Genomic DNA, 17,633 nt, shown 5'->3' with positions numbered 1-17,633 from the left:
ATGCCGTATCATCGTCCTTGTCCAACCTATCGCGAACGAGCGATTCATGTAGCTGTCGTGTGAATCATTTGTTTTCTACGTTTCATCAGCCATCTCGATTCGAAGAAAATCATTGCCCGTATATCGACCGATCGAATGCGAAATTGGAATTCTGAATTGCCGTCTGAACGCTTCCGTGAGCCTAACGATCGACATCTATCTATCGATACCCCGATTTTTATGCGAAAGACGATTCAACCATGATTTCTTATTATCTCGTCGGTTTAGATTAATTAGATTCATGGAAAATTTAGCTGCCCAAAATTCACATTAAGACTCAAATAGTTGGACAGGTCTTCAGATTCATTTTTATAATTTATATCTTCATTTTTATACGATTTTATATCTTCATCGGAAACTTAACTTTCAGCCTTTTCTCTCTCTTTCTAATTTATTATTCTATTATTAACTATCCGTATCTATTTCTTTTCATCTCCGTACACAATATATCAATGCAAGGTATTGATATATTTGGGGTTTGTAGAAATGCTTTTGGAAAGTTTATTAGTCATTTAATTTTATTTAATTTAGAATGGAAGAATAGGATCGATTCTCCAAATGATTGGTCCAATTGAATATAACATGATCCTGCATATACATATAAAAGAAACGAGTTCAATATAGTTTTGTTATCGAATTCATCGCACTTCATGCTATATTCGGTCAAAATTTATATACGTACATACGTGTATAAACATATACATATAAATCTAGGTAGCATCACACAAGACGGTCGAACAATTGAATCGGCGAATGATCGATTCGTCACAGTGGTGAATAAACCGTGAACACAGTGAGCGTGAATGGGAAAAAATATAGAAAAGTATTATTATTACTTGGATTACAAAAATTATTATTGAAATAAGTTTAGAAAAAAAAAAATACCACAAATATAAATTAATTATAGTTGCCACGCTTTCCCCCGTCGAAATTCAACGCAACTGACTTCACATGCATGAAACACGCTCTGACACGCTTTGAAACGCCGCCTGTTGCGTATCGCACGTGGAAAACAAAACAAAACGCTGGCAATGCGATGCAATGCTTAGTATCAATTTGATTGTACATATACGTATACATATATATAAAAATTAAAAAACATAATACAATATATATACATATATATACGTACAATTAAAAAGAACCACTTGTCTCTGCTCCGTTTCTTCGAACCGAAGAAGTTGGATGGAACGAGACCGGTAAGAAGAGGAATCGTCGGAATGGAACTTGGAGAGTAGAAGAACGATCGGCCTTTGTTCCCCGTTTGCGTGCACGCACACAAAAACTGGGGGAAAAAGGGAACGGTGCAAAACTACTAAGGATTGTACCACGCGTCGGGAAAAAGAGCAGCGAATCGCATCGATCCGTTCTTGTCGAGAAAAAAACAAAACCGATCGCACTTCTGCCAAGATAGTCTCCGCCGTGATAGTCTCTCTGAACGATCTTACGCTCTTACGCTCCCTCTCGATCTTACGATCTTACGCGAGTGTCACTTTAGTGTCGACGGGGACGATCGGCGGAAACAAAATTTTTCACCCCTTGTCACACCGAGAAGAATCTGGCTGAGATACGATACTGTTTGGGACGATAATATACATCGATCGATAATACTCCAAACTTCAAAACTGTCGGGAGGGGGAAAAAATGCCGCGCAATTTGTCGGAGGCCGACAGGAAGAAGAATCAGTTCGATAAGGAGGAGAGGGTCCATTTATTGGCCATAATGAAGCAGTACGCCCCCCTGCTTGACAAGAGCGCGTCAACGTTGACACGTAAAAAGATTTGGACGACGATCGAGGACGAGTTCAAGAAGGCGGGATTCACCCGAAAGACGTCCGCGCAATTGAAGAAATATTGGCAGAACTACAAGTATCATTGCAAGAAGGCGACAGCGTTCAGAAAGGTATTCGTTATTCTCCCCCCTCCCCGCCCTCTTTTTTTTTCTTTTTCTCGCAAGAAATTCGCTCGTCGACGCTGTTAATTAACAATAAATTATTTGCTTCCGCCAAAAATTATTAACCAACGATCCGTTCGTTATCGTTAATCAGCCGGGGGGAATATTTAATTTTTCCGAAGTTATAATCACGAAATCGTCATCTCTTTCGTTTTGTTTAATCGGCCTCTTTCTTTTTGTGATAAATTAAATTGAAATCTTCCTCGTTTCGTGGAAAATCTTTTTTCCTATACGGAATAAATTAATTACGGAACGATAAATTTACGCGCTTCGAATTTCTTTCGCCCCCCTTTCTCGCTCTTCCCTGCATAATTGACACACTACCTCTTGACATAAATATGCTAATGAATTGTAGGAAAATAAAAAGTACATAGAGTCGGAGGTGGCCGAGCCGCTCGAGTGGAATCGATACCAGGTTTTCGTAGAGAACCGTTCCCCGGCCAAATTTTCGGACGTTCCCGGTGTGGTTCGATCGTTGAACGATCGCCCATCGAAATCCCCGATTGAATCAGGGTGCCGTTTCGGTGAAACGTACGAGGACGATAAAGAGTCATCTAGGAAATTGAACACGTCGGATGCTTTCATTGGTATATTTTTTTTCCACTCACCCTTCCTTCCGCTTTCTCCTAATGTTCTCCTGATTTTCGCGAAATTGATAAAATTTTCTCCAAAACTCGAGCCTGAACATGCATACGTAAATCGGCGGGAAAGTACAGCAAACCATTGCCAAATTTTAAGATCTGTCCCGGGTGAAAATGGAACGGAGCGACGATGGGACGGCTTCGATCGATTGCAAGATGGAGGAGGCGAATAATTTAGAGAGTGCAAACGTGGAGGAGGATTGTTTGGAGGAGAAGAAAGAGATCTTCGTGAACGAGAGTCGCCTGCTTCCGCCCTCGTCCTCCTCCTCCTCGTCGTCCTCGGCCAACACCACCGATTGCAAAACTACGTCGAATCGTATCGTTGTCTCCAACGCACAGATTTCGAACAACAGCGTTACCGTGTCCGTGATATATCCCGAGAACAATAACGCCTACCTTCCCACGAGCACGGTGGAGGGAACGCTCGAAGTGCATTCCAAGTGCGGTGGGACAATGTCCGCGAGAAGGACAGGTATACAACACCCTTTATTCGCACCGATGATATTTCAAACAAAGGAACGAACTTGCTCTCTCGAATTTTTTTACCATCTCAAAAATATCTTTCTTCGTTTCATCCTGCTAAATATCTTTCTTTTTATCGTTTTTAACGTTCGGTTATTACATTATGAGGGTCTTTGGACTGGTCAATTCTTGAGGCAAAGATACAAAAAAACGTATAAAAATGTCGATTTAGGTTTATTTATAAGAGAGAAAGAAATGTAATTTAAATTGTTTATAACTTAATAAGTAAGCTTCGATCGGTATTTTTGTATATTTTGTATGCTCGTTTTTAGAATATCTTCAAGAGATAATTATTGAAAATAAAATATCTATCATAAGATCATAATCGGTATAGGGAATTAATGCGAATCTTATTGCGAATTTCGGTATAGTACTTATTTTTTATATTTTGGCAGACGCTCTATGGAACGAGAGGTCGCAGAAATCCACTTGCACAAATTCGGCAAAAGTGCACGGTACAAACGCTGCCCACGTGACAGGATTCGGTTATCGCGATGTAATGGAGCGCAATGGGGATCGTGTGCGTTTAAACGAAAGTAAGATGGAACGAAGTGAACAGGCAGAAGTCTAAAATTACCATTTATGTACAGGATGGTTCGTAATTCGTGGTACAAGTGAGATGGAGAAGATTCTTGAACTCAAAATAAAACAAAAAATATCATTGAAAGATATTCAAGCTTGATTTTCTTCTTATTTTCCAGTTTTAAAATCTTCTTTTTGTATCATGAATTTACGAATCAGTCTGTATGTATATATATGTCTCTCAGAACAACAATTGTAGGAATACTTAACATTCTTGATAAAATTTTGGCACGTGATTTGTGCAGAGCGTTTGGACGAAGCAGTAAAGAAATTTAAAAGGTGATTCTAAAGACTAGAGCAAACAGAAAAGTTGGTATGCAAAAAGTTGAAGCTTATTTTTCCAAGTTTGTTTAATCTTGCTCTAGATAAAACGAGATGGAGAGACTTGAAAAGTAAGTTTGAATGGACTCAATCATTTTTCCACGCCAACTTTTGCATTTGCTTTGATCTTTAGAGTCAACTCTTAAATTTGAATTTTTTGTTTATTACACTTTTAAGTAACATTATTAATATAAATATAAATTTGTTTATATATTTTTTTTATTCGTATGAAATATTAAGTTTAAACTTTTTTTTTCATACCTTCCTGCCAATTTTCTTAATTTTTCAAATTTCATCAATATTGAACTGCTCCTTGATTAAATGTATCATGGTCATCTTGCAAAGTTTTCAAAAGAAAAACTTTTAACTCTCTCTTCCAGCAAATTTCTTGTCTTTTCGAATTAAAAAGTTCATTCGATCTTGATTTTCTATATTTCCAATCATTTTGTCATTTAAAATATTTCACTGTAAAGGAATAAATAACTGCAATTCCTTTCGTTTAGCTTTTCCTATTATAGTGGAAAAGAAATTTTTTAATTTCTAATAGCAATCTTTCGTTATATTCTTCGTTAAAATTCATTGAAAACTTTTGTTTTTATATGATTTTTTTCAATTTTTAAAACATTATTTAATTTGAAACACTTCCAATCGTTTCGAATTTATTACACTTAAAAATCTTTAAAAATCTATCGCAAGACTTTTAACTTCGATAACGTTTCTTCAGATCGTACACGATCTATTTCTTTATAACTTCTAACCTTTAAGATCCTTTCCCTTTTATTCCTTTACCCTATTACGCGCAAGAAATGTTATAAGAAACTCTATCCAAGACTATCCAAAAGTCATCATATCATATTAAAGATGATTGGAGTCTCTTATTCTAGTAAATTTAACAACACAAACGATACATGGATAGAAATAATGAAATCAATTGCAAAAAAGAAAGATCAAAAATCATTGGACCAATGATAATTTTGACAGTGTTAAACAGGAGGGCGAGTAAATTAATTCTTCGAAATACGACATATATTTGCAGACAGCGAGGAATGCGATTCGTTCGAGTGTAACGCGAACGACGAGAAACAGATCGGGGAATTCCCAAAGGAGGATTTCGTTGCGACAGAGAGCGACGAGAACGAGGGGGGCGCGGTTAAAGCAAGAAACTCTGGACCTAGGAACGATCGTTTTGAATCAAGGGGCTACGTCTTTCTAACGGATTATCGTAATCGGCTGAAGCATAGGTTGCTCTTGCAGCAGCTGGAAGTAAGTTGGTCGAGAAGTTCTTGTTGGAAAATAAGGTGACCATGTCCCCTTAAAACTGGTTTAAACGAAGAATTGCATTAGTGGTAAATTCGATAATTTTTCTCTTCACCTAGCAGAGGATCATTTGTGTCACGATTTCAATTGTATCGCACTTTTTTTTAAGAATTTAATATTTCTTTTCTTTTTCTTTTTTTGTCTTTCGGTTATACTCTTCGAAATTAACCCTACATTTTTGATATTAACCATGGTGTGAAAGCAAGTTTCAAGAATTTGCTCGCATAGTTTTTATTATTTTTTTTTTTCCAGCTGTATTCAATCCGTTCAATTAAACTTTTGAACTCGAATAACGAGTCTGATTTCGTGATAATTTAGCGTCGAGGTGTGTAAAACGATGAGCTGACATTCGTTAAAAAACAAGTTGAAAAAATGTGAATGAAATGAAAAATTATAAAAATAAGAAAACGATTAAATCAAGATGAAATGCATTTAATAAATATTGTGAAGTAGAAGCACGTAAGTAGGTTGAGTCGCCTACTTGACAGCACAACATCTGATCGGCAACTGATCGGTAAATGATCGGCATATTCACAACTATCGTCCATTTAACAGCATGTCAGCTGCATAACATCCACTTTCAATTGTTTACACGTTAGCCAAGCCATCGGCGTACGTATTTCGTAATAAGATGAAAGATAAACATTCGTGCGAGCAGAATTCGTTTAGCATGATCGAATAATTGCAAAATTCGATCGAAAAATGCTCGATAATTTTTTATTATTGCTTATTATTCATCTCGAGCATCTATGAATTTTGGAACACTGGACAAGAACTGGAGTTCATTGAAAAAATTACGGCCAATGAGCCAATTTTTCCTGCAATTGAAACTCCAATTTTTGAACGCACGTCCTTTAGAAACTCGAAGATCCAAAAAACGAAATACTTTATCTTACTTTCATAATCCAAATATATTTTCTTGAACAATTGCTCTCGAGAATATCTCTTACAAATAGACACACTGCGATAAGAGCAATTTATTATTTATTACATCTCGAAATCATCTCTAGATCTCTAATCGATAAAATTGGAGTCAGATCGAATGAATCACGAAAATTCGAGAGAAATTCAAAATTGTGTATGGTCACCTTATTAAAAAAAAAAAAAAAAAAAAGGGAAAGAAAACGTAAGAAACAAAGATCGTTCGTTGCAGACAGAGGAGAAACGGTTGAAAATAAAGATTGCCGAGATGGCGATCCAAGAGGTGCAGCTGAGGATAAAAGCATTGAGCGAGGACATGCGACGGACCGAGGAATTGCACCGATTGCACTTGGTGCGCGCAGCGGCCGGGGATGCAAGCGTTCGGGTGGGCGAGTTTCCGAACAATTCCTGAAAAGAAAAAGAAAAGAGCGAGGAAAGACGATGGAGGAGAAGAAGGGGGACACGCGTTCACGTGTGCTTCAAATTATTTTTATTAATCACCATCATTATCGTGTGTCAACGATGTCGTCGTTATTTTAGAAAAAACGCATGGGACCATACAAAATAACAATGCGCTTAGATTTCGGTAACCGAGCAACGTTATTTTTTTTTTTTTTTTTTACAATCGCGATATTCTTCTCGCTTCGCCTGTTTTTTCCGTCATCCGTCGTTAATTATTTAATTCGAGAGATCGAGACGGCACACACCGTCGGGAATAATTAGAGAACGGTTAAGATGACAAGATCAATTACATTATTATTATTATTTGCTTCTTTCGATCCGTTAATCTCTCTGCCTCGCCTATATATATAATATTTCTCTACTCACCGCAGTCGCGATCATCTCAAAAGCCGTCCATTTTATCTGCCAATCTTGCCCGTTCGTTCCCTGCTCTCATCAACTGCTTGTAACTAGCGATTTTCCTTGTATTTAGTGATTGTTAATAATTATCACAGAAAGTTCGTAAAACAATGATCTTTGAGTTACATGTTGATTCGTGTAGCCTCGTTTTGTAAGTAAGTTCGTTTTTTTTCTTCTTCTTCTTTTTGCGTGTAAGTATATACGCGAGTGTGGGTGTCTCTTCTGTTTGTTTCCTGTGTGTATCATGTGTAAGTAACGTATACGTGTAGCGTGTATCTATCGAAAATCGTCTCTTTTTTTTTCGCTATCTTTCTTTCGCGTGTTTTCCTCGGTTTTTTCTCTCTTTCTTCGTTTTTTTCCCCCCTCCCCGTTCCCTTTTTTTCGAGAGAGTTTTACCGTACGCGTCCTAGACGGAAAAGTTTGTCACGTTGCTGTAAGTAGAGTAACAATAGATTAGCGTTTAGTATATAACTAACGGTAATAGCGATACGAGTATAACGGCACGCATTGGAATAGCCCCTTTAACTTTGCAGCATTTAAAAATATTAAGTGTTAACGCTATAGTAGAATAGTTTGTTTCAATCATAAAGGAGAGAAGAAGTTGATTTTCTTATTTATGGGATCGTCGGTACGCTGAGCGAGTGAGAGAAAGAGAGAGAGAGAGTGGAAGAGACGGGGACAAAGAGCAGAGACAAAAAAAGGGACCGATCGATAGTCAAAGAAACGCTCGGGATCATTTTCATCTTTTTCATATAAGTGCTGTTTTCTCTCTCGTAGAGAAAATTCCATTTTTCCGTTTCGATGGAAAAAATTCGTGTCGTTTCCCAAACCAAGGGCAGAACGTTGTAAACCTTATAAAGCCGTTTTGATTGTCGCGATTATGTTGCCCGTCGAATGGAATTCGAACTCGATATCCCTTTTTTTTTTATCACGCATGACCAGATTTCCTTTTCATTGCGTTTCCAAACATTAATGTCAAACGTTTTTCTCCAAAAGAAGAGGAAGAACGTTTTGATAGAGATCGGTTTTTTTAAAAAAAAATCTCTTTTTCTCTCTTCTCGATGTCCTATCTATTAATTTGATAAAATAGAAACAAAACTATTGGGTTGCGCACGAACGTGTCGGGATTCCGAAACTAGCCGAACGCATACGAACGTATCCGAGTGGAATACGAACGTAATTTAATGCAATATGCACAGAGCTTCCGAGTCGTTAAACGCGCGAAAGTACATATCAGGAACAACGTGCAAACTTTATTTTTTCTTTCCTTTTCTTTTCTATTCTCTCTCGCTCTTTCTCTCTCTCTTTCTTTCTCTATGCCCCACTCTTTTCTCATTTTTGCTCTCTCTGACGATCTACCACTTGTCTCGTACCATTGGCAAGTCAAAGAGAGGAGATTGTAGCTCGACGAAGCTCCACTACGAGAGAATTTTTACACGGAAAGCAGCTAGAAATTTCTCATCTAAGCGGAAAATTTTCATTTCTTATCGTTTATTAATCACCATGAAAATGTAAAAATTACTTAATTAAGTCAATTCTCAGTCCGTGATTCGCTGGTATACGAACGAATATAATTTATAATCCGATTTGTCTCGATCGTATCGAGCTGCTTTTTCATTTGCACGCGGCTTCGACTAATCGATAACGAATTATCGGTAAATTCAGGTGAATCGGTGATTCTTATTATCTCGAAACGATCATCCAGCTGGATATTATTTCTTGCAACTATAATATACAAAGTTGAAATAGAAGTTGAAATGAATATGAAAGTAATTGGAAATTGTATTTCTAAATTCAAAAATAAGTTTTTAATGTGTACAAATTATACGAACGATGAGATATCAATTAATTCGATAGACTCTTAAATTACGAAGTCGAGAAGGTTAAGAATCTCCGATAAAGAAAATCTGTACTTGGCATCTAATCGATACGAATAACGACGATATTCTGATATAATGAAAAAACGATACGGATAAATAAACATAAATATTTAAGTGTTCCGTAAAAGTTAAATTATTACAAACATTTTCGAATCATTGTGTTGTATAGGTTAACTTCACAATCATCGAATATATTCCATCTTGCATTTCAAAAAACGTAATTGAAATTTTTATCATTTTTATCATTGTGTTTCTTACAAACACATAGAACTTCCATTTGTAATGGAATTATTTTACACGTTCCAATAGAATGGCTGTAATTCCAGAAAAACCAACAATTTTATCCTCGCAAGATCCTTGTAAAATATACTTTGAAACTAAATTCAATAATCGTAAAAAGTTAAAGTTCAAATATTTATATCAATACGTCTCAGAGAGATAAAGAAATGCTATAGGTGGAATATTTTCGTTTCAAAGAGACTTTAAATATATCCTCGAGAAAATTACATACTTCTCAAAATTTATCGATAAAGCAACGAGTCAAAAATATCAATGAAAATTGAAAATTGAATTTATTCGAATAAACTGAGAATACTCATCGTCGTAAACTCGTGATCGACGAGTTGGTACAATCACCTGGTTATCATCGCACTCTATCCTTCGAAGTGATCGCCTCTTCTTAGGCGGATATCGATGGATTTTTAAAATTCATTCGCCAAAATTTCGTAATCATCAGCGTCTAACAAAGTTCTTCGATTATTGCTACTGTTTGACAACGATCGATCGAGTAATTCGACAACAAGTAATTCGTTCTCTCGCGTCCCTCTTTGTCTGTATACGACAAACACGCCACTCGAAGTTATTAAATTCCGAGAAATTAGTAATTCGCGCAACGAATTACGATAAACGACTCGAGACGTGACGACGACTATTTTTTGCGCATGTCATCGCGAGTCGTTTTTTCGATTTTTTTTCGAAAAAAAAGCGCGTGCTCGACGCGTTGCCGAACGTAGCACGCATACAGGTATATATATCAAACATTTTGTGTCGCACGCGCGAATCCATATTTTCTACGTCTACGCGTCTTTCTGTTAAAAATGTAACCCGTTACCTTCGTTGCACCGTACGATCACGGCGCAGAAAAACTTTTTCGATTTGACAAGGAACAAGAGTAAATTCTAATTCTATCTAAGATCGTTTAAAGTTTCTTTCTCGCTACGGATCGCAAGATAGATCAAAAGTTTTTTATTACGTTCTAATTGAGAATGACTTTGTTGTACGAACGACAAAGGAGAAATATTTATCTTTTTTTTTTTTTTTTTTGAAAACCTCTTCGAATTTTTGCGAACGATGGAAATTAATTGACGAAAAGAAGAAAAAAATGTGTCAAATATTTTCCGTGTTGATTTGTTGGAGAGATATACATATTTACTTTGTGTCAGATTATGTCAGGATGCAACAAGTGACCTGTTAAACACTGTAGATATTGAAGTGATGGAAAAAGGAGGAATTTTTGGTTACCGTGATAGAAGATCGTTTGTAAATTTTAACAAATGGAGAAGAAATGGGAAGAATGGGAAAAGGAAAGAGGAAGAATGGAAAGAGAAAATGGAAGGCAGGGAAGGAATTTTATGGCTCGAAGATATTTTATTCGTCGATTAAAGTTTCGTACGCGCGGCGAGGTAAGAAAAAGAAAGTATCATAGCTTCGAGCTAAGATTTCAAAGGATTTTTCACCGCAAACACATATTTTACTCCGTTGTATATCTTTACTTGCTCGTTCGTTTCTTCCGCCATTTCATACATCGCTTCGCGAAATTTATACAAGTCGTAAAAACTATGTCACAGTGCATATTCTAATAACGCAAAAGGACTTCAGTGACTGATTTCAATCCCAACTTGAAGTTGAAACTTTGCGAAGTTTGAAAAATTCTATTCTTTTGAAACTCGAAATTATCGAAACTTAAAATGCTTATTTTTTTCTAGTTGTTTTAGTCTTTTTTAAGAAAAATCTTCTCTATTAAAAATTAAAATTATAATTTTTAAAATTCCTCAAAATTTAGTTTGTAAAAAATTAAATTAAAGTTTAAACATATTCAAATTTTATGGATTATTAGAGATTAAATGAAAATGTTTTTATATCGTCACAAAATTTTTCGCAAATTTTAAATTTCAAAATTATCAAAAAGTTTCTCGATTCGAGAATTTCTTAAGATTTTCAAGATTTTCGATCCAATATCCCTTAAACAAACTCTCAATATACAATAAAGTTCTAAATTGCAAAATATCCAATTTATAATTAAATGTATTAAAATTCTATTTAAACAACGATTTAAACAAATTTGTCATTCGTCTCGCACGAGAATCCAGCACGAAACGAAATTTTCTCGTAAATTTCATCGTGCACGAGGGTGGAATAACGAGGAGAAGCGCAACGAATCGTGAATAAATCGGAAAAAGACCAAAGCGATCGTAAGAAGATGGGCAAAGGGTGATATTTGCGGATATAGTGGTATCGAATGTTTTCACGTGAGTCTAATAGAAGACGGCGACGAAGGAAGAATAATGGGAAGTTTGCCAATATCGAGAGATTTTTCATTGGCCGTCAAGCGAAGATAGCGTTGGGGATTTTAGCGAGGAGGTCGCGCATGCGCCTCCACTCTAGTTACTAAATATTTGTTGGATGTATAGATATATATCGACCGATATATAGATATCCGATGTTAATATAATCGACGAAAGAGGGCGAGTTCTCCGCTATGAATATCGGCTGTGAGCGCCATTTAAAATTGATGCGATCGCATGAAGGGTTGCGCGTCGATTTAACCGATTAAAGTTGCAAGACCGAGGGATTATGGCTAATTGAGAAGACTATTACTCGAAATGGAATTTTATTTCTTGTTTTTAGGAAAATTTCTTCATCTTTTTTATTATTTTGTCGAAAGAATATAAAATATATCGCAAGATAGTGATTTTAAGAACGATGAAATGTAAAAATTGTGCGAAAGAATAACAAGAATGTTTTAATCCGTTTATTTATATGAATAAATTGAATAATCTATTGAGAAATCGTTGTGAAATAGATAAAAAATGTGAAGTATTTTAAAATCAGATTCAAGAAGATATATCGGAAAAACTTGTTAAAAAAATTTATATCAATTCTGATATTTTTATACGCGAATATTATAAACATTTATTCCACTCAAAAATATTCGCAATGATATTCATGGATAAATCGATCAAATCAACGAGAAAAAAAATCGAAATACCTAAATAAATTAAAAATAAACTAGAGCGAATGAACTAGATCTAAAAAAAAAAATCACTTGATTTATTCAAAGTATTATTTATCACCGACTGTAATCCCTGGGGCGTATACAGAAGCATGCCTCGCATATCCGAAATTATAATTTTCGTCTGTTATTCATACATGTACATATATACATATAAGTGTACGCGACAAGACGGCGACAGTGACGACGATGGCGGCATAATTTATGTAATGGCGCAAACATCCACGAAACGAACGATATCCCTCTAAACGAACATTCCGCGCATTACCATTCTAAACCACGAAAAGTTTGAATCCGAGCGGAAAGTTTTCGATTCGAGTGCGCTCGTTAAGCCAAAACGCGAAAAGTTGTTTGGTTTTTCGAAAACATTTCACCGGTTGTAAACTCGGTACAACCTCGGTATAATGACGATCGATGGCTAGAGCGCACTGGGAAAGCACACAGGAAAAGTTACGGTGCAAAACGATTGCTATTGATTTTACGGAAAAAATTTTAAAGCCGATTTTGAGCTTGTTTGAAATATAGGTAATACGAAAACATAGGTTTTTAATAAACCGGGCGAATTTAGGTAAACTTGCGTCGAAAATAAATGCAATACCTCGTGAAATTTTCAAAAAATTCACTTTGTAACACATTGTTACACGAGCCTCGTTCACTGATGGAAAAATATAAAAGAAAGATTCGTAAACACGATGTATTTTAATTTATATTTTTACTTTGAAAATAATGGAGAACGGAAGACTGCATATTTAGGTTTATAAGTCGATTGAAATGCGAGAGCTACAATAAGAATTTAATTGTTATGTAAAAATATGCATATACCACTGGTATATTAATAAAGAAAATTGGAGAATATCACGAAAGGAAAAATGTAAAAAGCATGTGTAATATATTAATGTCAAGTGCTTTCATGATAGAAATTTCTCGGGGAATAAGTTTCGAGAAGTGAGCGGGTAAGATTAATCGTTGTTTCGGAATTGTTTGCTATATAAAGAGCGGTCGTTATGCCGCTGAATTAACCCTTCGAGGACTATTTGAGCAAAAGAGTGTGTTTTATCGTCGATATTCGGTGTGAAAATATAATTATGTCGACTGTAAATTAATTATTTCTGAAAATATGGTGCGAGTGGTTTGCTCGAGACGGAAAAATATCAAAGAATGCGAATCAAGGGGAAATATATCTACAAGTTTATCAATATCTGAAGGCAGATGGCGTGAAATTGCACTATAACGAACTTTAATAAGCGACACGTATTAACGAGCCGCTTAAACTTCGTTTCACTTTGCTATAAACTTAGTGGTGCGCGCGAATTTTCAAAATCGTGGAATTCCGTGGATTGAATCGGCCGAGCTTATCCGAAAGTATCCGAATGCGACCGAAGATCACCGAACGAATTGTTGGCCACTTTTTATTAATAACACCAAAAAATATTTTTCTTTTTAATGCAATCGTTATTTCGAGAATTACGTTACGAACATTTCTCCATAGTCAATTTCGAAATAATATCTCAAAGTTTCATACGTCTATCAGAGAATTTTAAAGAATCTGAAATTTCTCAATGGAAAAGAATCAAAGAGATTCAAGATCCATTCAAATCAGAACACGAGCTTTTTGGAGATGCCCCTTTTCACGATTGCAATTTCTCGTTTTGCTACCATTGAAACGAGAAATGATATCGTAGGTAATGTAAAGATGTAAACGAGAAAGGGAGAAGTTTCTATTCCGCAATCATCGATATCACTCTCCTCTTTGCGTTTCAATTTTCCTTGACTACGTATCGAACTTTTAGATGTAAATATCCTTCCAACGACTCATTTACCATGTTTATCAGACTGCCAATTTTTAATGCGTCCATGTTAAATGAAGTTTTTATTTAACTCTCCAATATTTCTTTTTTTCTCTCTCTCTTTTTCCAGATAAAAAGTAGAAGTCGGGCGCATGATAGGCCACATGAATCTGTAAATAGATAAAAGAGAAATCGAAAAACGAGAAGAGAAGGTGCAACGGAAAACGTTGTGCAGATAGAAGGAAAACGGTTGAGAAGTATCCAGGTGAACATTGTAAAATCGAAGTAAATTTTCTCGTCGATCCGCTGTTTTGCCTTTTTTCACGATATCAGATACCGCAGCCGGAATCCCCTGAATCTTTCATAGATCGTCTTTGTCTGCGAACCGGAATACGTTTAAATCGTAATTCGTTCGACTGATTTTTTAACGAGATACGGACCCCCTCGGAGATACGAAAAAATACGTAACGTCTTCGCGAAAAATTTCTCCCTTTGCACCTCTTTGAAACGCCGATACGTGCGAGGAATATTCGATTGCATTTGATAGTAGTTTGGATTCCTCGTGGAAAATATTAAACGAATGAGGGCGAGGCGAACGAATCTGCTTCCCCTTTTTCTCTTCAACCCTTCCTCGATATATCGTTTCGACGTCCATTTTCGATTCTGCAAACTCTTGTAGCGCGAAAGGGTAACAAATAAGGGACGAGTTGAAACGTGATTCTTAGATTCTCGAATTTTTCGAAACGTTCGTGAGAAATATCCAGAACGATTATTTTTTTGCACAAAGAATAATAATTTTTCAAATTCTCATAATCAATGCAGTAAAACGATTTAATTGCAATAATTTATCTTCTCGACGAAAGATCCAATTTTTATACGTTTTTTCTTTTTATCTGTCTCAATCAGTTTCGATGTTTCAATTGAACTATCCCTCGTAATAAGATTTAATTTTTTTTTTTTTTTACCAACTATCAGAGGAAAGAGAATGCAAAGGATCAAAGAGACGTGGATAAAAATGTGTTTTTTTTTCGAAGGAGGTATTTCAATGCGAATTCGCAAGAGAAAAGAATAACCCTTGAGTGCGCTTTTTCTTTTCCCTTTTTTCTTTTGTCACGACCATTCTCTTCTTCTTTTTTCTGGATTCATCGTATTACACGCGTATTCGTATTCGACCAACGTTTCGCAAAAAAAAAAAAAAAAAGAAAGAAAGAAAGTCAGAATGGGTCGATGAAACGTTTGTCCTTTCACTTTCCTCTTATTTTAATCACTTCTTACATTGATCTTTTTCTCACTAATGTTTTCTTTTCTTTTCTTTGTTTTTACTCTGCATTCATTTCTCGCGGGAATAATATCGGGTCAATGTTCAATTTTCCAGAAACTCTTGGCACAAAATAATAAATATTTCTTTGTGCTTAGAGCGAGAAGGAAAAGTTAAAAGTGTTAAAAAAGGGGAAGGTTCAAGGAGTGATTTAAAAAAATTTCCGATTTTTAATAAAGCTTCGAATTATGCACGAGGCAATTTTTTTTCTTTTTATCAATAAAGTATCTCTTTGAGAAAATTAAATTAAAAAGTTGAATCAGAACTTTTGAATTTCATCGTCTTTTTCGAATACGATCTTTGCCCGAGAATTTTTTCAACAACAAGGATTAGATAGAATACTAAATTTCGAACGTAACTTTTTAATTAAAAATATCTCGTTTATTATTGATTCCAGTGATATTCCGTTAAAAAATAATTGCATCGTAATACGCTGATAAAATTTCATCGAAGAAAAGTCTTCGCTTTTTTTAATTTTCTTCAAAAACAAATTTGAAATTACAATTTCGCGAAAAGTGAAAACAATTTCCTTCCTCGCTGTACGAGTTAATTTTTATTTCGAATCGATCATCAATTATCATCTCCCCTATCTCAATTTCCACATTTCGAACAACACGTCCTCCCTGAACCAGTTTGAAATTAATTCCAATCTTGCTTCGAGCAAGATTTCTCACTCTGGAGCGAAAATCAATCGATTTCCATCTTTCGAATATTTTCTTTTTTTTTTTTTTCCCCAACCATCTCCCCAATTGTCGTTCGTACAAAGAAAATCGGTTGTAACGTCGTAAACCGTTTCGAATACAAAGAATCTATAAAATCGACGATCAAGCCACTACTCTGAGATTCTCTACTGTTCCTATCTTCTTGCTACGATCGCAACAATTTTCTCAAACGATTCGTGCAAAAAGGGAAAGAAACAACGTCGGTCCTCCGCGCGCGAGGAGAAAGAAACATAGAGAGATAGAGAAAAATGGATAGCGATAGGAAGAGAGAGAAGTATAACAAGAGGAGATATCTCGTCGTGTCGATTCAATAATTTTTCCTCCTCCTCCTCCTCCTCTTTTTTTTTTCAATCACAACTGTACCTACGTATGCGTGTACGCCGGGCTGTGGTGCAACGGTTTGACCCCCAACATCTCTCTTTCTTTCTTTCTTTTTTTTTCTCTCTCTCTCTTTCTCCCTTATCCGTTTCGACGACCGGATCGAGGCGACGGGGCGATCGTTCGGCTTGAAACGAACGACGACGATTTGTCCGGCCTCGAGGAGGCCTGCCGTTACTCGCCGCCTAGCGACAGCGCCTGCACGATCCTCGGGTCGGCCTTGCTACCCTCCCGAAACTCCTCCAGGGTCAGCTTGTCGTCGTGGTTCTTGTCCATTTGATCGAAGATCTTGTCCACCCTTTTCTGCGGCGTGTTCTCGTCTTCCGCCTGCGGCTGTTGACCCTGGAAAACGGCAGACACAACCGACCAAGAATAATCTATTAGGCTCTCGCGATATATGGGCTGCTTTGAGTTTTTTGGGCGGGGGATTCGATCGGAGAAATACGATAGGTGAAAAGTGGTGTTTGAATAATTGAGTAGATTCGTGGCAGGAGTGAGAAGAAGGGGATAGGAAGTGCAAAATTAAACAAGTTTTCTAAGTAATTCAGAGAGAAGAAGAAAGTTTCATTTACTAATTAATTTAATAATCTAATTGATTGATTTAACAATTTAACAATCGGACAATTTTGTATATATATTCGAGTTGTACGGCCAATATCGAGTTAATTCTGAGGAGAAAAATTGTGACGAGGGTTCTATAATTCGAGTTTCTCGTGTCGACGAGACTTTAGATAAAATTCGAGCGAAGGGAGAGAAGGGCGAGAAGTTAACGGAGCTTTAGATCGGATTTTTCTTCCACCCCCGTATCGTTCATCGCCTCCGACTTTTGACCGAGTTTATACGAGAGTGGCAGCCACCTGCGAAAGTCTTTAGCACTCTATGAAAAGATAAAATTATAGAGATTTCACTTCGAACCGCTTCGAACATTTTTAATCATGGAGGCCAGGATATTTTTCACTCGCGTATTATTGTCTTTGATGAGACACCGTCGAGACTAGATAGAAATTGGACTAGGAATATACTAGGAATATACTAGGAATTTCGAACTTAAATGTTTTTACTCTAAGAAATATTTTAATCGTGGAAGCCAGGATATTTT

General features: G+C 36.2%; 2 protein-coding genes across 2 annotated transcripts in view; one reads left to right on the top strand and one right to left on the bottom strand.

Annotated features, from left to right (window-relative positions):
* Window positions 1-1,556: 1,556 nt before the first annotated feature.
* On the top strand, window positions 1,557-15,329 carry LOC114578153 (uncharacterized). Its single transcript, XM_062085777.1, has 6 exons — window positions 1,557-1,941; window positions 2,348-2,579; window positions 2,731-3,344; window positions 3,490-3,691; window positions 5,095-5,321; window positions 6,529-15,329. The coding sequence occupies exons 1-6, from the start codon at window positions 1,684-1,686 to the stop codon at window positions 6,706-6,708; spliced, it is 1,713 nt and encodes a 570-aa protein (XP_061941761.1). The 5' UTR covers window positions 1,557-1,683; the 3' UTR covers window positions 6,709-15,329.
* Window positions 9,591-17,633, bottom strand: part of LOC108002964 (frequenin-2) — a 47,319-nt gene continuing 39,276 nt past the window's right edge. Inside the window, exon 8 of the mRNA XM_017064973.3 lies at window positions 9,591-16,876. Coding sequence (XP_016920462.1) covers window positions 16,709-16,876 — 168 coding nt within the window. The 3' untranslated portion in view covers window positions 9,591-16,708. The remainder of the gene's footprint in view (window positions 16,877-17,633) is intronic.

Source organism: Apis cerana, linkage group LG1 (genome assembly GCF_029169275.1).
Source record: "Apis cerana isolate GH-2021 linkage group LG1, AcerK_1.0, whole genome shotgun sequence".
NCBI classification, from domain to species: Eukaryota; Metazoa; Arthropoda; class Insecta; order Hymenoptera; family Apidae; genus Apis; species Apis cerana.
The sequence above is the reverse complement of the archived record's forward strand: the minus strand, read 5'-3'. Positions and strand labels throughout refer to the sequence as shown.